The following is a 17,283-nucleotide window of genomic DNA, read 5'->3' as shown; positions in this document are numbered from 1 at the left end:
AAATAACCTCATAAGGAAGAGTGACAGAACAAGGACGTGAGCTGCTTCTGGTGTTAGGAAGATAGTCTGTCCTCCCTCCCCAAATCTTCAAAAATTAGTCGTGACCCAGTCTAACTGTCCGTCCTCAGAATCAATCTCTCCCTCAGGGACAGAAGGGTTAGAGCTTACAAGCTATATTATTCTAAGTTTGGAACAGGACCATTTATCATGTCCTATCCAATTACAGGCAAAGAACAGTATTGCTTCTCTCCCCAAGACTGAATTTTAGGCAGCCCAACACTTCATCTTTTAATCAATGTTTCAGTATCACCTCTGGTACTTATTAATTCTATTATTTCAATCATTTTTCTTCTCTGTGCCTCAGTTTCCATACTTGCAAAATGGGAATAATACTTGAATGTAACAGAAAGAACACTAGATTTGGAGTTTAAAGTGCTGGATTTGAATCCAGGTTTTAGCTAAAATTGGTTGACCTTGGAATGGCCATTTCCTGATTGTTTCTGAGCCTCAGTTGTTTCAACTATAAAAGAAAAGAATTGGACCAAAGAATTTTCCAGTCCCAATTCCTCTGAGTCTATGAAATTGCACTGCCAAGCTTCCTCTTGTGAAGTATTTTGTAAGTTTAATAGCACTATAGAAATGTAAGGTGGTATCATCATCATCATCATCATCACCATGACATCCTCTTCCAAGAAGGACTCATTATGCAGATTTATACCAAGATGATTAAGTTTAGGAGCAGGGCAGTCTATGGTAAAGAACCTGAGACTAGTTGCCAAGGGCAGCATGGTGAAATATAGATACTGTGCTTCCCTCAGAGTCAGGAAGAACTGGATTCCAACATCACCTCTGACACTTACCAGTTATGTGACTAGAAATAAGGCATTTAAAATGCCAGAGGTTCAGTTTCCTTATCTGTATGAAGGTGATTAGTAGTTGTTGTATCTACCTCCCTTGGTTGTTATGACAATCAAATGAACTAAGTTATGCAACGTGCTTTAGCAAGTTGTGAAATGCTACAGTTAATATTTATGATGATGGACCTATATCTGCTACTTATTATTATGGACCTTGCTCTACTAATCAGCCATGTGACTTTGAGCAAATCAACTCCCTGAACTTCAATTTCCTAATTGGTAAAATGAGGACAAAAACCTTGCCTGACAAATTCATAGGGTTGTTTTAAGGATACAATTAATCACTCAATCAAATGAGAATAACAGATGGGAATGCAATGAACAAATGTCAGGGATTATTATTCCCACTGCGGTGGGAAGGAGGGGTAGCAAAAACATGATACAGCCAAAAAAAGCCCTGGACATTTAGGAATCAGGGGACTTCAGTCTTTATCCTGCAAAATCACTCCTTTTCAATAATGTAGAATCCCAGACACTGAATAGCTTAGCTAAGAGTTATTTAGAGAATGAATAGCACTGCAAGATACTTGGGTCCTAATCCAAACTATACCATTTGTTCACCAACTTTAACTATGTCACTCCTCTCTGGCCCTCAGTTTCTCCTTCAGTAAGATGATAAGGAGTTGGATAAAAAAAAAAAAAAAAATTAAACTTCCAAAGTCCCTTCCAGGTTTAACCCTTTTGTGATGAATTAGATTAATTAATTACAAATTAATACAAATGCTAGCATAGAGTGATTAGAAAGCAGGAAGTCTAAACTAAATATTTGACCAACTTTAGTACCTTCCTCATTCACAAGTTAAACCCACAGGACCCCAGAGCCTCAATTCCTTTCATAAGAAAAATTCAGCTTCAACCTACTTCTTCCCCACAACGAAGCAAGAATCCATAAAACAGTGAAATACATCGATACAAAAGATAATTTGGTCCATTATTTTTTCAAATCATATCCTTCTGTGGTCAACCGTACTGCATAGAACACACTTCTGCATTTGCATTCACTACAATGAATACACAACTGAACCACTCTAGGACAATGGGCCAGCCTACAAAGCAGCCCAGAGTTAAATTCTCCCTACCTGGATCAGCAGCCTCAGGGTAGAAAAGAAGCAGCTGCCCTCCCTGGAGCTCTTACACTGCTACCCTCCCGCTCCACAGAATCCTGTTCCACTCCTGGATTATGCTGACACCAGGATTGGCCAAGCATGTCCTTGAAGACTAGGGCCTGCTGAGCCAGGGCTGAGGGTCCTCGGGGCCTTTCTAGGGGCATTTTCAAGGCAACAGGAGCTGCTGATGGTTCCATCATCTCAGCTTTCACTTGCCAGCTGCCTGATCAAAACCAAATCTCTTTTTTTTGAGCCTCAGTTTCACTATCAACAAAATGGGGAGAATAACATTTGCACTAACAACCTTGTTGTGAGGGAAATGCTTTATTAGACCTTCAAACTCTTTAGAAATATGAGTTGCTATTATCCTACCATCTGTGCATTTCTCTTTGACCTGGAAGAAACTGAACCAGCCCTGCTCACCACAGGGGGATGTCATTAGGCATGGACTCCCCAATCATATTTATAAAACCCAGCCAATTTGCCATAATAATTGTCCCTGCAGCAATAATCTGTTTAAGGCTGGATTCTCCCCCATCTCAAAAGATGCTGGCATCTCAAAGGCACCTTACAGGGAAAAGAACAAACTCTACTCAGGAAAGAGGAATCCCCAAAGAGAAACTTAATGATCTCTGAAGTCTTTTTCAGCTCTAATCCACCAAGGCTCTCTGATAAAAGTCTTAGCATGGTTTCTGAACAAGAAATAATAGAAGTGAGGACTAAGTTTAAAGTCCAACCTCTCTTTATGATCTGTATGACTGTGCAACTCATTCAACCACTCCGTGCCTCAGTTTCCTTCTCTTGAACAAGTACATAGAGATAACTGACCTGTCTAACTCATCTGGAGTATCCAATAGTAACAATTCCTCATTGTATAAAGTGCTTTATGTAAGCTCTACACAATAACCCACTATCTTCCCTGATCGCAATAGTCTTGGGAAGTATGATATGATTGTTTCCAGGTTACAAATGAGAAAACTGGGAGTCAGAGAGCACTACCTGGTCAAACAGTAAGTAGAAGAGCTGGGACTCAAATCCATATCTTCTAAATCCTGATTCAAGGTTCTTTCTATCACAATGCACTATCTATTTTCCCATCCCCAAAAGAACAAAGTATTTGAAGGCACTTGAAGCATGCATAAAAAGTTCTACAACTGCTACGTAAGAGCATTGTCCATCTGCTCTCTCTAGTTAGCATTTCTCCTCCCGTGATTGAGCCCACAAGAAACTTTGCTTATCAGTCACATTTACGGAAAATCTGTTAGGCCCTTCAGAATGCAGATTCAAGTTTTATTTAAAAGTAAATTATTCTAGCTCTAAAATTCTAAGATTAGATCCTGCTAATACTAACTCACTGGGTGAGCTGGGCCAAGCCACCCCAATCACTGATTCCTCAGCTGTAAAATGAAGGGATTAGATAACATGATGTCTAAAATCTCTTTAACTCTTTAACTTCTCAGGTCACTTTGAGGCTTGAGTTATGAAGGTGACCCTGGGTTCTCAAAAACTAGACAGTGTACGGAGATCTGCAAGCTTTGCCTACCAAGCCAAGAAGTCTTACCAATAAAAAATGAAATAAAACAATGTGTGTGTCTATCATTCCTAGACAATCTTAAACCCAGGGAGATTCAGCACCACCGCATGGACCCCCAAGGGATGTCCTTGGGGACACAACAGTACATAGAGACCATCTAACAGTGGCAAGGGTTAAGCTGGGCTCCTTGGACTTCTTTTCCTATTTCTTGACAACTATATTTCAATATCATTAATTTCCTTTCTCCTATACATTTTATTTTGTACACTTAAAAAACATTATTCTGAGACGGGATCCATAGGTTTAAAGCTACCAAAGGAATGTGTGAAAAAAGAAATAAAGGATAAGAACTCTTAGGCTAAAAGTATGGATGGGCTATAATCTGCCTCAGTAGCATGATGATAAACTCACACTTGTAAAATAATGAGTATATAGGGAGTAGGGAACTAGAAGTCCTGGAGGAGAAGTCCAGTGAATAGTCCCAAAAAATGAATAATCATTTATTTAGCATCTGAGAAGTACCAGGTACTGCATTAGAGATATATATAAAAATAGATAAGATCTAGATGTGTGGAGATTGAGAGATACAGAGGTAAATGTGTGTGTGTGAGACAAACAGGAGTTTGCCTACAGGAAATAAGCTATGTGAGTTTATGGTGAAGAAGAGTGATATTTCAAAGTCCATTGCTTTAGGGATATCTTTGGCAGCTGAGCGGAGAATGGACTGGAGAAGGGAGAAGGAAGAGAGCAGATTTAAGGCAGGGGAAAATAAAGAGATTCTTTCAATAGTCCAAGTAAAGTAAGCCCCTCCAACCTGTCTTTTCCTCTTCTGCCTCACAGGATGAGGTGGTTCCTCCCTCCTCTCTGTTAAAAGCTATGTCCTCCAACTGGCCCCTGATCTCACCTCTTGCTAAGAGGAAGTCTGGACACATAGTTCAAAGTCCACTTCTTCTTACCCATAATATTTCCCTCTCTCTTATGGCTCCTTGCCTTCTATTCTTGGACAAGTAGTTTGCATGTTCACAACTGGACCTGGAATTCCTGAAAGGCAGGGACTATCTTTGCCTTTCTTTGTCTTCCTAGTTCTGAGTAGAGTGTTTGGCACTTAGTAGGTACTTTAATAAAGGCTTGCTGGATGACCAATATGGAAATGTGTTTAACATGATAATACATGTATAATCCATAATGGATTGAATGCTGTCTTGGAGAAGGGGGAAGGGAAGGAGGAGAATTTGGAGCTCAAAAATCTTATAAAAATGGAATTTTTGAAAACTATTTTTACATGTAATTGGATAAAAATAAAATACTATTAAATGCAAAAATTAAGTAAGAACTTGTTGGCTCGGCAGTTCTCCCTAGTCTTTTCTAGAAAAAGTTTTCTTAACTTCCCTCCCTTTGATTCTTATACAGTCTGTGAAAAACAGCTTCTTTCTCGCTAGCTTCTGACTCCTCAAATCTTTATAAACTAGTTGTTTTGTCAGTCATTACTCAACATTCCGCTTCAAAATCACCAAGAACTTCTCTGATCATTATATCTCAAGGTTTCCCTCAGTTCTAATTCTTCTTGATTTCTCTTCTGTATAGGTTATACGTCTTCCTCCTACACATCTGAAATTCTGTCCCTCCTCAAATCTGCCTCTAGATTTCCCTGGTTTCCTTCAAATTCCAATTAAAAACACATCTCAAGAAGCCTGTCCCATCTTCTCAATGTTTATGCTTTCCCTCAGTTATCTGGAAGTTACCCTGCATTTTCATGTATGTCCCCAGTTGTTTACATGTTGTATTAAATTGTAAGCTCCTTGAGAGCAGATCTGCCTTTTGCCACTTTTTGAATCCCCATCATTTAGCACAGTGCCCAGGGCCCATAATAAGCTCTGAATAAATGTTTGTTGATTTAACTTGATTTTATCCTCTCTCTTCCCACTGTCCTCTCTCAGTTCCTCCCCTCTGCCTGCCTTCTACTTTTGGTCCACCTTTAATAATTTATATTCTTCCTGACCCTTAAGTATAGATATCCCCCAAGGCTCTGTTTTCTTCTCTCTCCCTAGACAATCTATTACATTCCCATGCCCTCAAGCTATTGTTCTATATCTGTCCTCCTTTTCACATTCAATTAGCATCTCTTAGTTACCTACTGGACATCTTCCACCAAAATGTCCTGCCAGCTCCTCAAACCCAGCATGTCCCAGGAAAAATCCATCCTTCCCTTTATACCTGTCCTTCTCACCTTCCCTATTTCTGTTGATGGCAACACCATCTTCCCCATCCTGATAGTTGCAAAACTTGGAGTTAATTCTGATAGTTCCTCTTCCTCCCCCTCCACTTATCCAATCACATCCTCCCAATTAAATCTTAAATACATTTCTTATATTTGTTCGTCTACTCTACCCGAGTGGCTACCATACCACTAGGAGAATCCTTCTTCCCTGGCCTTCTACTCCCACTGCCCCCTCCCTCCAGCCCTGGGCTAGCCCAGAACCCATCCAGGAAGCCTTCCCCACCCCTATCAACAGCAGAGACATTTTTCCTTCCTGACCATCCTCCTCCTTCCTCTTCCCCACCTGTACTGGCCAGAACTCATCTAGGCTGCATGATACCTCACGTGGCATGGATGTTATAGGAGTCAATTCTATTTCTTCTGGTGAGATAGATGACCTGCATAGAGACCGTACTGTTATGTCACAGTTCTCTTTTATTGTCCTGACTCAGTTTCCCTAATTGTTCTGCCTCAATTTATAATTGTCTGCTCAATCCTACAAAACCATCCCTCCCTCTTTATCAGAATATTTGATAAGAATAAAAGATCTTATGTTTTAGAATATCAGAATGCCTCTCTCCATCCCAAGCTACCAGAATATCAGATAGTATCTTATCAAGATGCGTCTTCCCCTCTCCGGGGTGCCTCCCCCATCTCCAGTAGCTCACCCAACCTGTTCCCGCTCTCAGCACCCCGCTGCATCTGAGTCAGGTGTATATATGTCATTGAGAACTCTGATTATTTGCTGGATTCTTGAAGACCATAGTCTCATTCAGCCCTGGTACCAAACTATGGATCCATTTGGTCCCAGTAAACCTCTCCCATTAAATAAATTATTAAATACTCTCTAATCTCTATCTTGCCTCAGTTTCTTCAGCATTACATTACCAGGCCTTAAAACTTATCCTACCTTTGGACTTTTCAGATTACTGGCATCTGACTTTCTAATGTTATTTAAGGACCCCTGGACTCTGCCAGTGACCCCATTGCTGTATTTTTAGCTTTTCTGGGCCATTACATCTTCCCTAAAATTGAACTTTAAAAAAAAAAAAAGCGTTGTCTCCTTCGATTATAACGCAAGTGCCTAAAAGACAGGAACTACTACCTTACTTTTTCTATTTGTATCCCCAGCACACAGCATAGTGCTTGGTCTACAGAAAGCACTTTAAATAAATATTTTCCTCCTCAATTCAGCATGGGTCGGAACCTCATCACCTCTAATTCTGCCCTAATGTGATTTAAATGGTCTTTCCCTGACTCTAATCTCTCTTTTCTCTAAACTACTCTTCATGTAATTATTTTAAAAACCTTCAAAATATTAAAAATGATTACATTACAACTACATGAAGCAAAAAAAGTTTTTAAAAGTTCAGAGTTCCTCTGTTTTCTCCAGCAGAGCTAACAAACTCCAAGGCCTGCAAAACTCCTAAAGCAGAACTAGATTAAAGTGTAATGCTTAGTGAAATAAATAAAACTACAATATAACACAGATATTAATTTGTCATCTTCTAGTCAATACATTGCCGATAGGAATCTATTTCTATTTGTTTGCTACTATATATATATATATATATATATATATATATATATCATTATATATCACATATACAACAATATTATATATGTTATATATACTACATTATATATGTGTGAGGGTATATGTATATGTGTATGTGTAGAGATATAGGTATATTTTCCTACTACTTAAAATTCTCTACCACAAAAAAGTTCCAATCTACATGTCCAGGTTTATCAGACTTTACAATGTTTTCACACTGAATAACTCTGAATGTCACTATCATGTGCCCACACTCATTTCTATGCATTCAAGTTCACTGTTTCTTTTGTCTTAATAGACTTCTCTGAACATCTTGTCACAGTCTAGCTTAGGAACCTTTCTCTAAGGAAGATATGAAAAAAATCTCTCACTTTTTTACCCAGACTTCCCACCATTAGACTGTAAGATCCCTGAGGGTAGGGAATGTCATTTTTATCTTTATTATCTCTACTGCTTTGTACATAATAGGCACTTAAATAAATTAGGTTAAAATGAATTTAATTTGGATGACATCTTACATTGGTATCTGTTTTTACTACCTCTTGGTGCCCCAGGCAACTTTCAAAAGACTTGAAATTCTAGACTGTCCCTGGTGGAGTTTTATCCGCTGGGAATTCCCCATAGCATTGAAATCACAGGTCCACTCCCTACCCTTGTCCTATATCCATTCAATTCAGCCGTTAGGACAATGATGGGGAAAAGTTCAGAATGATGAGTTAGTACATGCACATGCACATGCACACACAGACACACACACACACACACACACACACACACACACACACACCTACCTGTAAAACTCATATACTTTTGGCTGTTAGAGGTTTTCTTGGAGTTATAGAATTCCAATACGTCGAGCACAGCCTGAGGATTTTTCTTTTGCTCAGATTTGGTGATGTTGGATGTCTGCAACAAGCGAGCCCACTGTTCTGGCATCCCCTGCAAGAGAAGTTGGCAGGATTGGTTGATTTATTTTAACTGTACCTTTCTGCTACAAGGGAAGGAGAAGGAATTTTGAGTAAAAGAAGGAATTCATTAATAAATTACAGTAGCATGTTTAAAAAAAAAAAAAACAGAATAGCAAAAAACCTTATTTTTTAAGAGAGTGAAAGGCTGTCACAGTTATCAAAGCTACCACTATTTCAAGACTCAAGTATTGATCAGCCTCTTCCCTCTCTCTTGAAGAGTGGGATCTGAAGACAATGCTGAAAGCTTAGCCTGGAGAAAATAAAATGTAAGATTGGTACCTGCAAGTGTTTTATAGGCAGTCACATGGAAGCTGGATTAGACTGATTTGGCTGAAGAGGAAAGAACTAGGAATAATAATTGGATGTCTCCAGCAGCAAAAATGTATGCTTGATATATGGGAAATCTTTCTAACAACCAGTGCTGTCCCACAATGGAATAATGTGTGCCAGGACAACACCAGATTTTCCTCCAAAACTATCTTTAATTTGCTTAAAAAACTGATGGTTATTTGAAGGATGTTTTCCTAGTTAGAATGTAAGATCCCAGAAGGCAAGAATCATCCTTATTTTTCTTTGAACCACCAGTGTTTTAGACAATGCTTAGCACATAGTAACTTGATAAATGCTTACTGATTGATTAGACTTAAATTAGAAAAATACAGTTCAGTTCTTCTGCCTGACATTTACTAGCTGTGGACAAGTCAGTACTTTGCCAGGTTTCAACTGCCTCAATTGTATAAGAATAATAATAATGATAGCTAATGTTTATATTATACTTATCCATGTTAAGCACTTTACAGTTATTATCTCATTTGTTCCCAGATCCAAACGCCTTGGCTAGGCAAGTGTCCTTTTCCCATCCCTGGAATATCTGAAGGCAACTTCAATAAAACTGTTCCTCCTCCACCAAGCTCTCTCTCTGATCAATAAAATTCACATCCTTCTTTCCAGTCTCGGCCCCTACTTGTATTCAGAAGAGGGACCTCACTTAATTACTGCCTTTAATCTACAATATGAAAGGCAACTCTGGAAAAAGCAAAGCTCACTGGGACTTGAGTCAAAAAGCCTGAGTTTCCTATCTCCACTGATCATTGATAAGAAATTATCTATGAATTATTAAAACGTGAGCTAAATTTCTATTGTTGTTTTGATAAATTTAATTCCTGGTTACAGGAGGATGAGCCAAAAATCACTTTCTGTTTCAATTTTAGTTACTGAAAGCATTTCTACTTCATTAATGGAGGAACCATCCCTGAATCAGAATTTCTGCATACCCACATATCCACACTGTTTTGTTGTTGTTTTTATTTCAATAGTGTCCAATTCTTCATAACTCCATTTGGGGTTTTCTTGGCAAAGAAACACTGGAATCGTTTGCCATTTCCTTTTCCAGTTTTTACAGATGAGGAAACGGAGGCAAGCAAAGTTATTAAGTGATTTATCCACAGTCATATAATTAGTAAAAGTCTGAGGCTGAATTTGAACTCAGAAAAATGAATCTTCCTGATTCTAAGCCCAGCACTCTAATCCACTAAATACCACCTAGCAATTCCTAGCCCTCTCTACCTAAAGTAAGAATATCTAAAATCCCATCAGTAAAATGTAATAAAGGAAGAAACTGAGACTCACCTCTCATCACACACAGATACAGGGCATCCTGGAATCTCCGAATCCCCTGAGCAGTTATCCCGGCTATTGAACCACTATTAAGCAGTATGTCTGCACAGAGTAGGCACTCAATAAATGCTCCATCTCTCTATCTCACTCTTTTGTTTCTATTATAAGACCTCCAGTAAAAGGAAGCCTGCTTTACTTTTATAAAAAAGCTTTTCTCTGGGCTCAAGGCCAAAACTGGCCACAAGGAACCTTGCACCCATTGCTCTTATTTCCGTCCTTGGAGGCCAGAAAGAGCAAGCTTAATCAGCCTTCTTCTACATGACAGTCCTAAAAATACTTGAAGAAATACCTCTGAATTTTTCTCTGTTCACTAATAACCTCAGCTCAGTTTGAGAGAAAAGAAGTCACGAAAGCTATTTTGTAGTCCTGGTTCTAATCATTAACTTGCTGAGCTATCTTAGGAAAATCATTTTCCCTCTCTGAACCTCAAGTTTCCACAGCAATTAAATGAGGATATTGTAATAAATCATTTCTTTCTTTCTTTTTTTGAAGCATTTGGAGTTCACAGCTAACAAGTATCTGAGGTCAAATTTGAACTCAAGGCTAATATTCTATCCATTGTGCCACCCAGCTGTCGCATAATAAATCCTTAGTCTCTTGCATATTCACTCAGTGCTCAAAGCTCTAACATTCTGTTTTTCATGGCACTTTCTTGACCTCTCAAGCCAAGCCCTGCCACTCTCACCACCGCCTCTACTTCCTCCCTATGGGAAAATTGGACTCGGCCTGGGACCCACCCTGGGCTCTGAGAAACCAGCTTCCTTTACCTTGCTTTGTCTGGGTCTTCACAGAATTTCCCAACCATGCTAGCCATGCCATCCTGCATACTCAATCCCCTTCCTAGCTCCCCTTTTTGTGTTGTTTTCCCCCATTAGAATATAAGTTCCTTATTGGAAACTGGGTGGATGCGCGTCAGTTTGGAGAATGACCAGATTATGGTATATGAATGAAGTGGAATATTATTGTTCTATAAGAAACATTCAGCAGGATGATTTCAGAGAGACCTGGAGACTTACACAAACTGATGCTGAGTGAAATGAGCAGAACCAGGAGATCATTGTACACAGCAACAAGATTATGTGATGATCACCTCTGATGGACATGGCTCTTTTCTTTTCTTTTCTTTTTACAGCTTTTTTTGACAGAACATATGTATGGGAAATTTTTCAACATTGACCCTTGTAAACACTTCTGTTTCAACTTTTCCCTTTTTTCCTTTCACCCCTTCCCTTAGATGGCAGGCAATTTCATATATATTAAACGTGTTGAAGTAATCTTAAATACAATATATGTGTATATATTTATGCAGTCTTCTTGTTGCACAAGAAAAATCAGATTTAGAAAGGTAAAAATAACCTGGAAAGAAAAACAAAAATGCAAGCAGTCCACACTCATCCCAGTGTTCTTTCTCTGGGTGTAGCTGATTCTGTTCATCACTTATCAATTGGAACTGATTGGATCCTCTCATTGCCGAAGAGAGCCACATCCATCAGAATTGGTTCTCATATAGTATTGTTATTGAAGTGTAAATGATCTCCTGGTTCTGCTCATTTCATTTACCATCAGTTTATATAACTCTCCCCAGGCCTCTCTGTACTCATCCTGTTGGTCGTTTCTTACAAAAAACATTCATATACCACAATTTACCTAACCCATTCTCCAATTGATGAGCATCCATTCAATTTCCAGTTTCTAGCCACTACAAACAGGGCTACCACAAACATTTTTGCACATACAGGTCCCTTCCCCTCCTTTAATATCTCTTTGGGATATAATCCCAGTAGAAACAAAGGGTATACACAGTTTGATAACTTTTTGAGCCTAGTTCCAAATTGCTCTCCAGAATGGCTGGATTCATTAACAACTCCACCAACAGTTTTCCCACATCCCCTCCAATACTCATCATTATCTTTTCCTGTCACCTTAACCAATCTGAGTGGTGTGTAGTGGTATCTCAGAATTGTCTTAATTTGAATTTCTCTGATCAACAATAATTTGGAGCATCTCTTTATATGGCTAGAAATAGTTTCAATTTCATTGTTTATCTGAAAATTGTTCATATCCTTTGACCATTTATCAATTGGAAATGGCTTGATTTCTTATAAATTAGTCAATTCTCTATATATTTTGGAAATGAGGCCTTTATCAGAACGTTTAATTGTAAAAATATTTTCCCATTTTATTGCTTCCCTTCTAATCTTATCTGCATTAGTTTTGTTTGTACAGAAGCTTTTTAACTTGAAATAATCAAAATTTTCTATTTTGTGATAATGATCTCTAGTTGTTCTTTGGTCACAAATTCCTTCTTCCCCCACAAGTCTGAGAAGTAAACGATTCTATCTTCTTCTAATTTATTTATAATCTCATTCCTTATGCCTAAATCATGAATTATTTTGATCTTATCTTGATCTTATCTTGGTGTACAGTGTTAAGTGTGGGTCCATGCATAGTTTCTGCCATAATGATTTCCAATTTACCCACAGTTTTTGTCAAATAGTGAATGCTTATCCCAAAAGTTGGGATCTTTGGGTTTGTCAAACACTAGATTGCTATAGTTATTAATTACTTTGTCCTGTGAATCTAATCTATTACACTGATCAATTAGTCTATTTCTTAGCCAATACCAAATGGTTTTGGTGACTACTGCTTTATAATATAGTTGTAGATCAGGTATAGCTAGGGCACCTTCATTTGATTTTTTTTTTCATTAGTTCCCTTGAAATTCTTGACCTTTGGTTCTTCCATATGAATTTTGTTGTTGACATGGCCCTTTTCAACAATGAGGTGATTCAGGCCAATTCCAATAGACTTGTGATGAAGAGAGCCTTCTGCATTCAGAGAGAGGATTATGGGAATTAAATGTGGATCACTACATATTATTTTCACCTATTTTTGTTGTTGTTGCTTGCTTTTTTTTCTCTTTTTTCCTTTTTGATCAGACTTTTCTTGTGCAGATGATAAAAATGGAAATATGTTTAGAAGAACTGCACATATTTAACATATATTGGATTACTTGTTGTCTAGGGAAGGGAGTGGGAGGAAGGGAGAGAGAAGGAATTTGGAATACAAGGTTTTTTTTTTTTTTTGGCAAGGGTGAATGTTGAAAACTACCTTTGCATGATTTTGAAAATAAAAAGCTATTATTAAAAAAAAAAAAAAAGTAAAAAGGCAGAGATTGTCTTTTGCCTTTTTTGGTAACCCTAGCACTTAGCACAGTGCTTAGCACATATTATGAATTTAATAAATGTTTACTGATTGATCCTAAATGTTTAGTCTTAGAAAGTATCTGAAAGGAAAAGTGAATTAGCCAGGGTCAGTAAGCAATGTATAAGAGGTAGGATTTGAACCCAGATTTTCCTAATTCCAAACCCAAGTTTCTACTCACTAGATCAAGTTGTTTCTCATATATGTGGTACTTTATGTTTACAAAATAATAGTTATCATCATCATTATTATTAAGCACCTACTATGTGTCAGCCACTGTACTAAGCGCTCTACAAATATTATCTCATTTGATTCTCAATAACAACTCAGGAAGATAGGCTGTTATTATAGCCCCATTTTACAGATGAGACAGAGTTTAAAACATTAATTATCTTTCTACCCCCTCATTTCAAGACTGTAGAGGGCCTCAAATAATGGGGGAACTAGAGAACCATTATTTCATAATCACACTGAGAAAGTGCTAACTAGAAGTACCCTGCTATGAAAATACTTCTTACTGTAAGTATCCCTTGCTTAAGTAGAACACAGGTGGTCACGCCCTCCCTGATTTCTCAGGAAAAGGTGTGAACACCAAGGAAAAGAGGGAGCCCAACCAGATATTGTCAGCTGGTTTCCTCTGGGCTGAAGGACCTTACCTTCAGAGTTCCCCCCTCTATCTACCACCCTCTAGACATGACAATCTCAAAATAGTCCAAATTGAGGGGGTGGTTATCCTCCCCATTTTATATTCAAGAAAACCAAAGCACAGAAAAATAAAGTGACTTATCTAATGTAGTGGTAGAATTGGGACTCCAATCTAGATCTTTTGACCCCAAATCCTGAGCTCTTTCTAGCATATCAAAGGTCAATAGTTTTTTTCAGTTCCATGTCTCCCTAGATCAGCTCTACCTTGATCTCAAGCAGTTGTTTCTTTTTTGGAAGTAGGAGGGAAGTGAGGAAAAAGGAGTCACCCCAAGAGTGGCATTTAGTAACAGAGTCCCTGTCTTGGAAGAGGGACATCAGAGTCAGAGGCTGTTTAGTGCCACCTTAGAACCCCAGTGTCACGGATCAGCATGGAGCCTATTTTAATATCTCCAAGAATAGGAGAACTCATGACCTTAAGGCAATCCATCCTACTTCTTCGCTGCCTAAGAATTAATGAGCCTTCCAGTTTAAATAAGATCTCAATTTGCCTCTCTACAATTTCTACCAGTTATTGCTGGTTCTGCCTCCTGGATTACTGGAGCAAACTGAAGCCTTCTTCCCCATGAGAAATTGAGATACAAGTTAAAGAAAGACGCTGGTTAGGGGGCCATTATTCAACATGCATACAAAATAAGAGCAGGGTTTACACAAGTTCAAAGAAGAAAAGGGGCCATATGGGTTCCTCCCTGGGACTTACCGTGAATTCCCCAGTGACAGCATCAAATCCAACGTGAATTGTATGTTCAAAATCAGAAGGAAGTGAAATCTCAGGTCGCTCCTTCTCCTTCTTTTTATTGGCTGCAAGAGAAAAAGGAGAAAGGAAATAAATGATATTAACATTATCAAGTAAGCCAATATTTATAATACACAGCACAAAGATGAATAAGTGCAATCCCTACCCTCAGGCAGTTTACAGTCTAGTAGAGGGTTAAGACATAGAAGCATGTAATGGATATGGAGGGAAAAAGCTCAGGTTGAAAGGCTCTGCTGTTTACTACCTGTCCCTTCACTATTCTAGTTCTCAGTTTCCTCATCTGACAGAGAAGGACTATGAAAGAGAAGACCTTCCATAATGTGGTAAGCTCAATGAGAAGGAAAACATAATACTATGAACACAGAGAAAAGAAACATTACTTTCAACTGCAGTGGGAGAAATCAGGAAAGGTTTCCTGAAGGAAATGGCAAGAATTTGGAGCTGTTAACATTTTAGCAGATATAGACAGGGGAGAGAGAGACATTCTAGGCACAGAGAAAACCATAAAAGCAAAGACACAGGGATTAAAAAGGATCCTACAATCTGTACAGGAAGAATTAGTGAAAACATGAGGGCCAGAAAATAGGCCTACATTCAGGGGAGGGCAAAGAAATCCATTTGCCTAAAATTCAGAAAAAATAAGAAAAAAAATTAGGAGCCACATTTGGGAAACTTTGAATACCAAGAACACAGAGTTATAGCTGCAAAGGAACACTGACTAACCCAGGCTCACACAGTTATTAAGAGGCAGAGACCAAGCTAAAACCAAGGCTGAGCTGAAGTTTAGACTTGCTAATGTAGGCAGTGGGAGCCCCTGAAAACTGAGTGGGAAATCAATGTAAGCAAAGATAGGTTTTAGGTAAGGAAGAAAAAAAAAATGTACCTATTATATGTAAGACATAGTGCAAAGTGCTTTACAATGACTATCTGATTTAATCCTATCTTACATGATCCCTGAAATCACCATTTTACAAAAGGGGAAACTGAGGCAGATAATAACTAAGGAACCAATTTAACCTTAGCTTAATGCAGCTAGTAGACCTAGGAAACAAACAGATATCCTCTGACTTAGGTAACATCATGTTACTTTGGGGTCTCTCAAGGAGAGAAATAATAATTTACTAAAACAGCTGAATAAACTAATTTTGAATTAAATCCTTTTTGTTAAAATTGGTCAGAAATGGGAGGTGGAGAGGTCCCTGATAGGGAAGGATCTTCATCTGGAATCCATTAATTTGTTATTTTATGATATTTTGGTAACTGCAGTCTAATATCATTATTTCCCTTTGTTATCTTCAGTATCTTAATTTATGTATCTGAAAGCCTTATTTTGAGAAATGGACAGCTGGTAACCTAATGCATAGAGCACCAGATCTGGAATCTGAAGAGCCAAGTTCAAATCCAGCCTCACTAGCTCTGTGACTCTGGACAAGTCACAACCTCTATCTGCCTCAGTTTCCTCAACTGTAAAGTGAGGATAATAATAGTCCTACTTCCAGAAGTTATTATGAGGCTCAATTATGAGGCTCAAATGAGATATTTATAAAGTACTTAACACAGTGCCTGGCATATAACAGGTGTTATGTAAATGCTAGCTACTATGGTTATTATTAAGTCACTCCTATTCCCTCCAGATTCAGATCCTTCCTCTACAAAACAGAGGTTTTAGACCAGAATGGCTTCTCGGGCCCCTTCTTACTCCAAATGCTCTAATTTTATGCTGTGGAGAATGCCAGACCTTCTTCCTACCCTACTTCCTGGGCCCAGCCCCAAGCCCCTTCTCATCTCCGGCCTGTGGGAGGGAGGAAGTGAGGGCCAGGGACGTTCAAATGATGTCATTTGTCCTGGTCACACTGCAGGATTCTGGCAGCCACTCGTTCCCCTCAGAGAGATTTTCAGAGGGAAAAGAGAAAAAATAAAAGGAACGTAATCCCATCCCCAAAATGAACAACCTGCTTTTCCAAAGGCAATAGTCATTAATTAATTAATGTGATTAATGTGTAAACACTCTTCATCTACATGCTGAAAAGTTAGGCTGCAAAGACAGAACCAAGAGGGGCAACATGCCATCTATTATTTTGTCAGAGTATCTGCCGAGGAGAAATAATTAGTTTTGATAAGCTTGGCCAATTTTTTAAAGAGCAGGATGGAGTGGTGGATATAGAACAGACACTGGATTCAGGAAGACTTCAGTACGAGTCTCACTCCTGACACATACTGGCTGGATGACCCAGGCAAGGAGAATCATTTAACTTCTTTCTGCCTCAGTTTTCTCTTCTGTAAAATGAAAGGGTTGAACTTGACAGGCTCTAAAGTCCTTTACATTTCTGATTTAAAAAAAAAAAATCTAACTCCTGCCCATAACTACTGCTGGATATCCCTCTAAGGTCAAAGATATGCAGAAAGTGTCTATCTCCACAAGGCAGCCCTTCATCAGACTCCCTAGGACAGTGATGCTCTACATCTACTCAAAACAAAAGCAAAAAGATACCTGGTGGAATTTGTGAGTTGTAAAGCTCATCAACAGCATGCTGATTCTCCTTGGTCCTTTCCAACTCTCATTTATAGGGTACCTTTTAGGTTTATAAAATGCTCAACATCTA

General features: G+C 38.5%; 1 protein-coding gene across 3 annotated transcripts in view; it reads right to left on the bottom strand.

The window, feature by feature from the left end:
• PAK1 (p21 (RAC1) activated kinase 1) overlaps positions 1–17,283 on the bottom strand; it is a 192,419-nt gene that overhangs the window by 50,052 nt on the left and 125,084 nt on the right. For all 3 annotated transcript variants that reach the window (XM_051987057.1, XM_051987058.1, XM_051987056.1), the window contains exons 3-4: positions 14,624–14,724; positions 8,164–8,311 (exon numbers count right to left, since the gene is read on the bottom strand). In XM_051987057.1, the coding sequence (XP_051843017.1) occupies positions 8,164–8,311; positions 14,624–14,724 (249 nt within the window). The remainder of the gene's footprint in view (positions 1–8,163; positions 8,312–14,623; positions 14,725–17,283) is intronic.

This window comes from Antechinus flavipes, chromosome 3 (genome assembly GCF_016432865.1).
Source record: "Antechinus flavipes isolate AdamAnt ecotype Samford, QLD, Australia chromosome 3, AdamAnt_v2, whole genome shotgun sequence".
NCBI classification, from domain to species: Eukaryota; Metazoa; Chordata; class Mammalia; order Dasyuromorphia; family Dasyuridae; genus Antechinus; species Antechinus flavipes.
The sequence above is the reverse complement of the archived record's forward strand: the minus strand, read 5'-3'. Positions and strand labels throughout refer to the sequence as shown.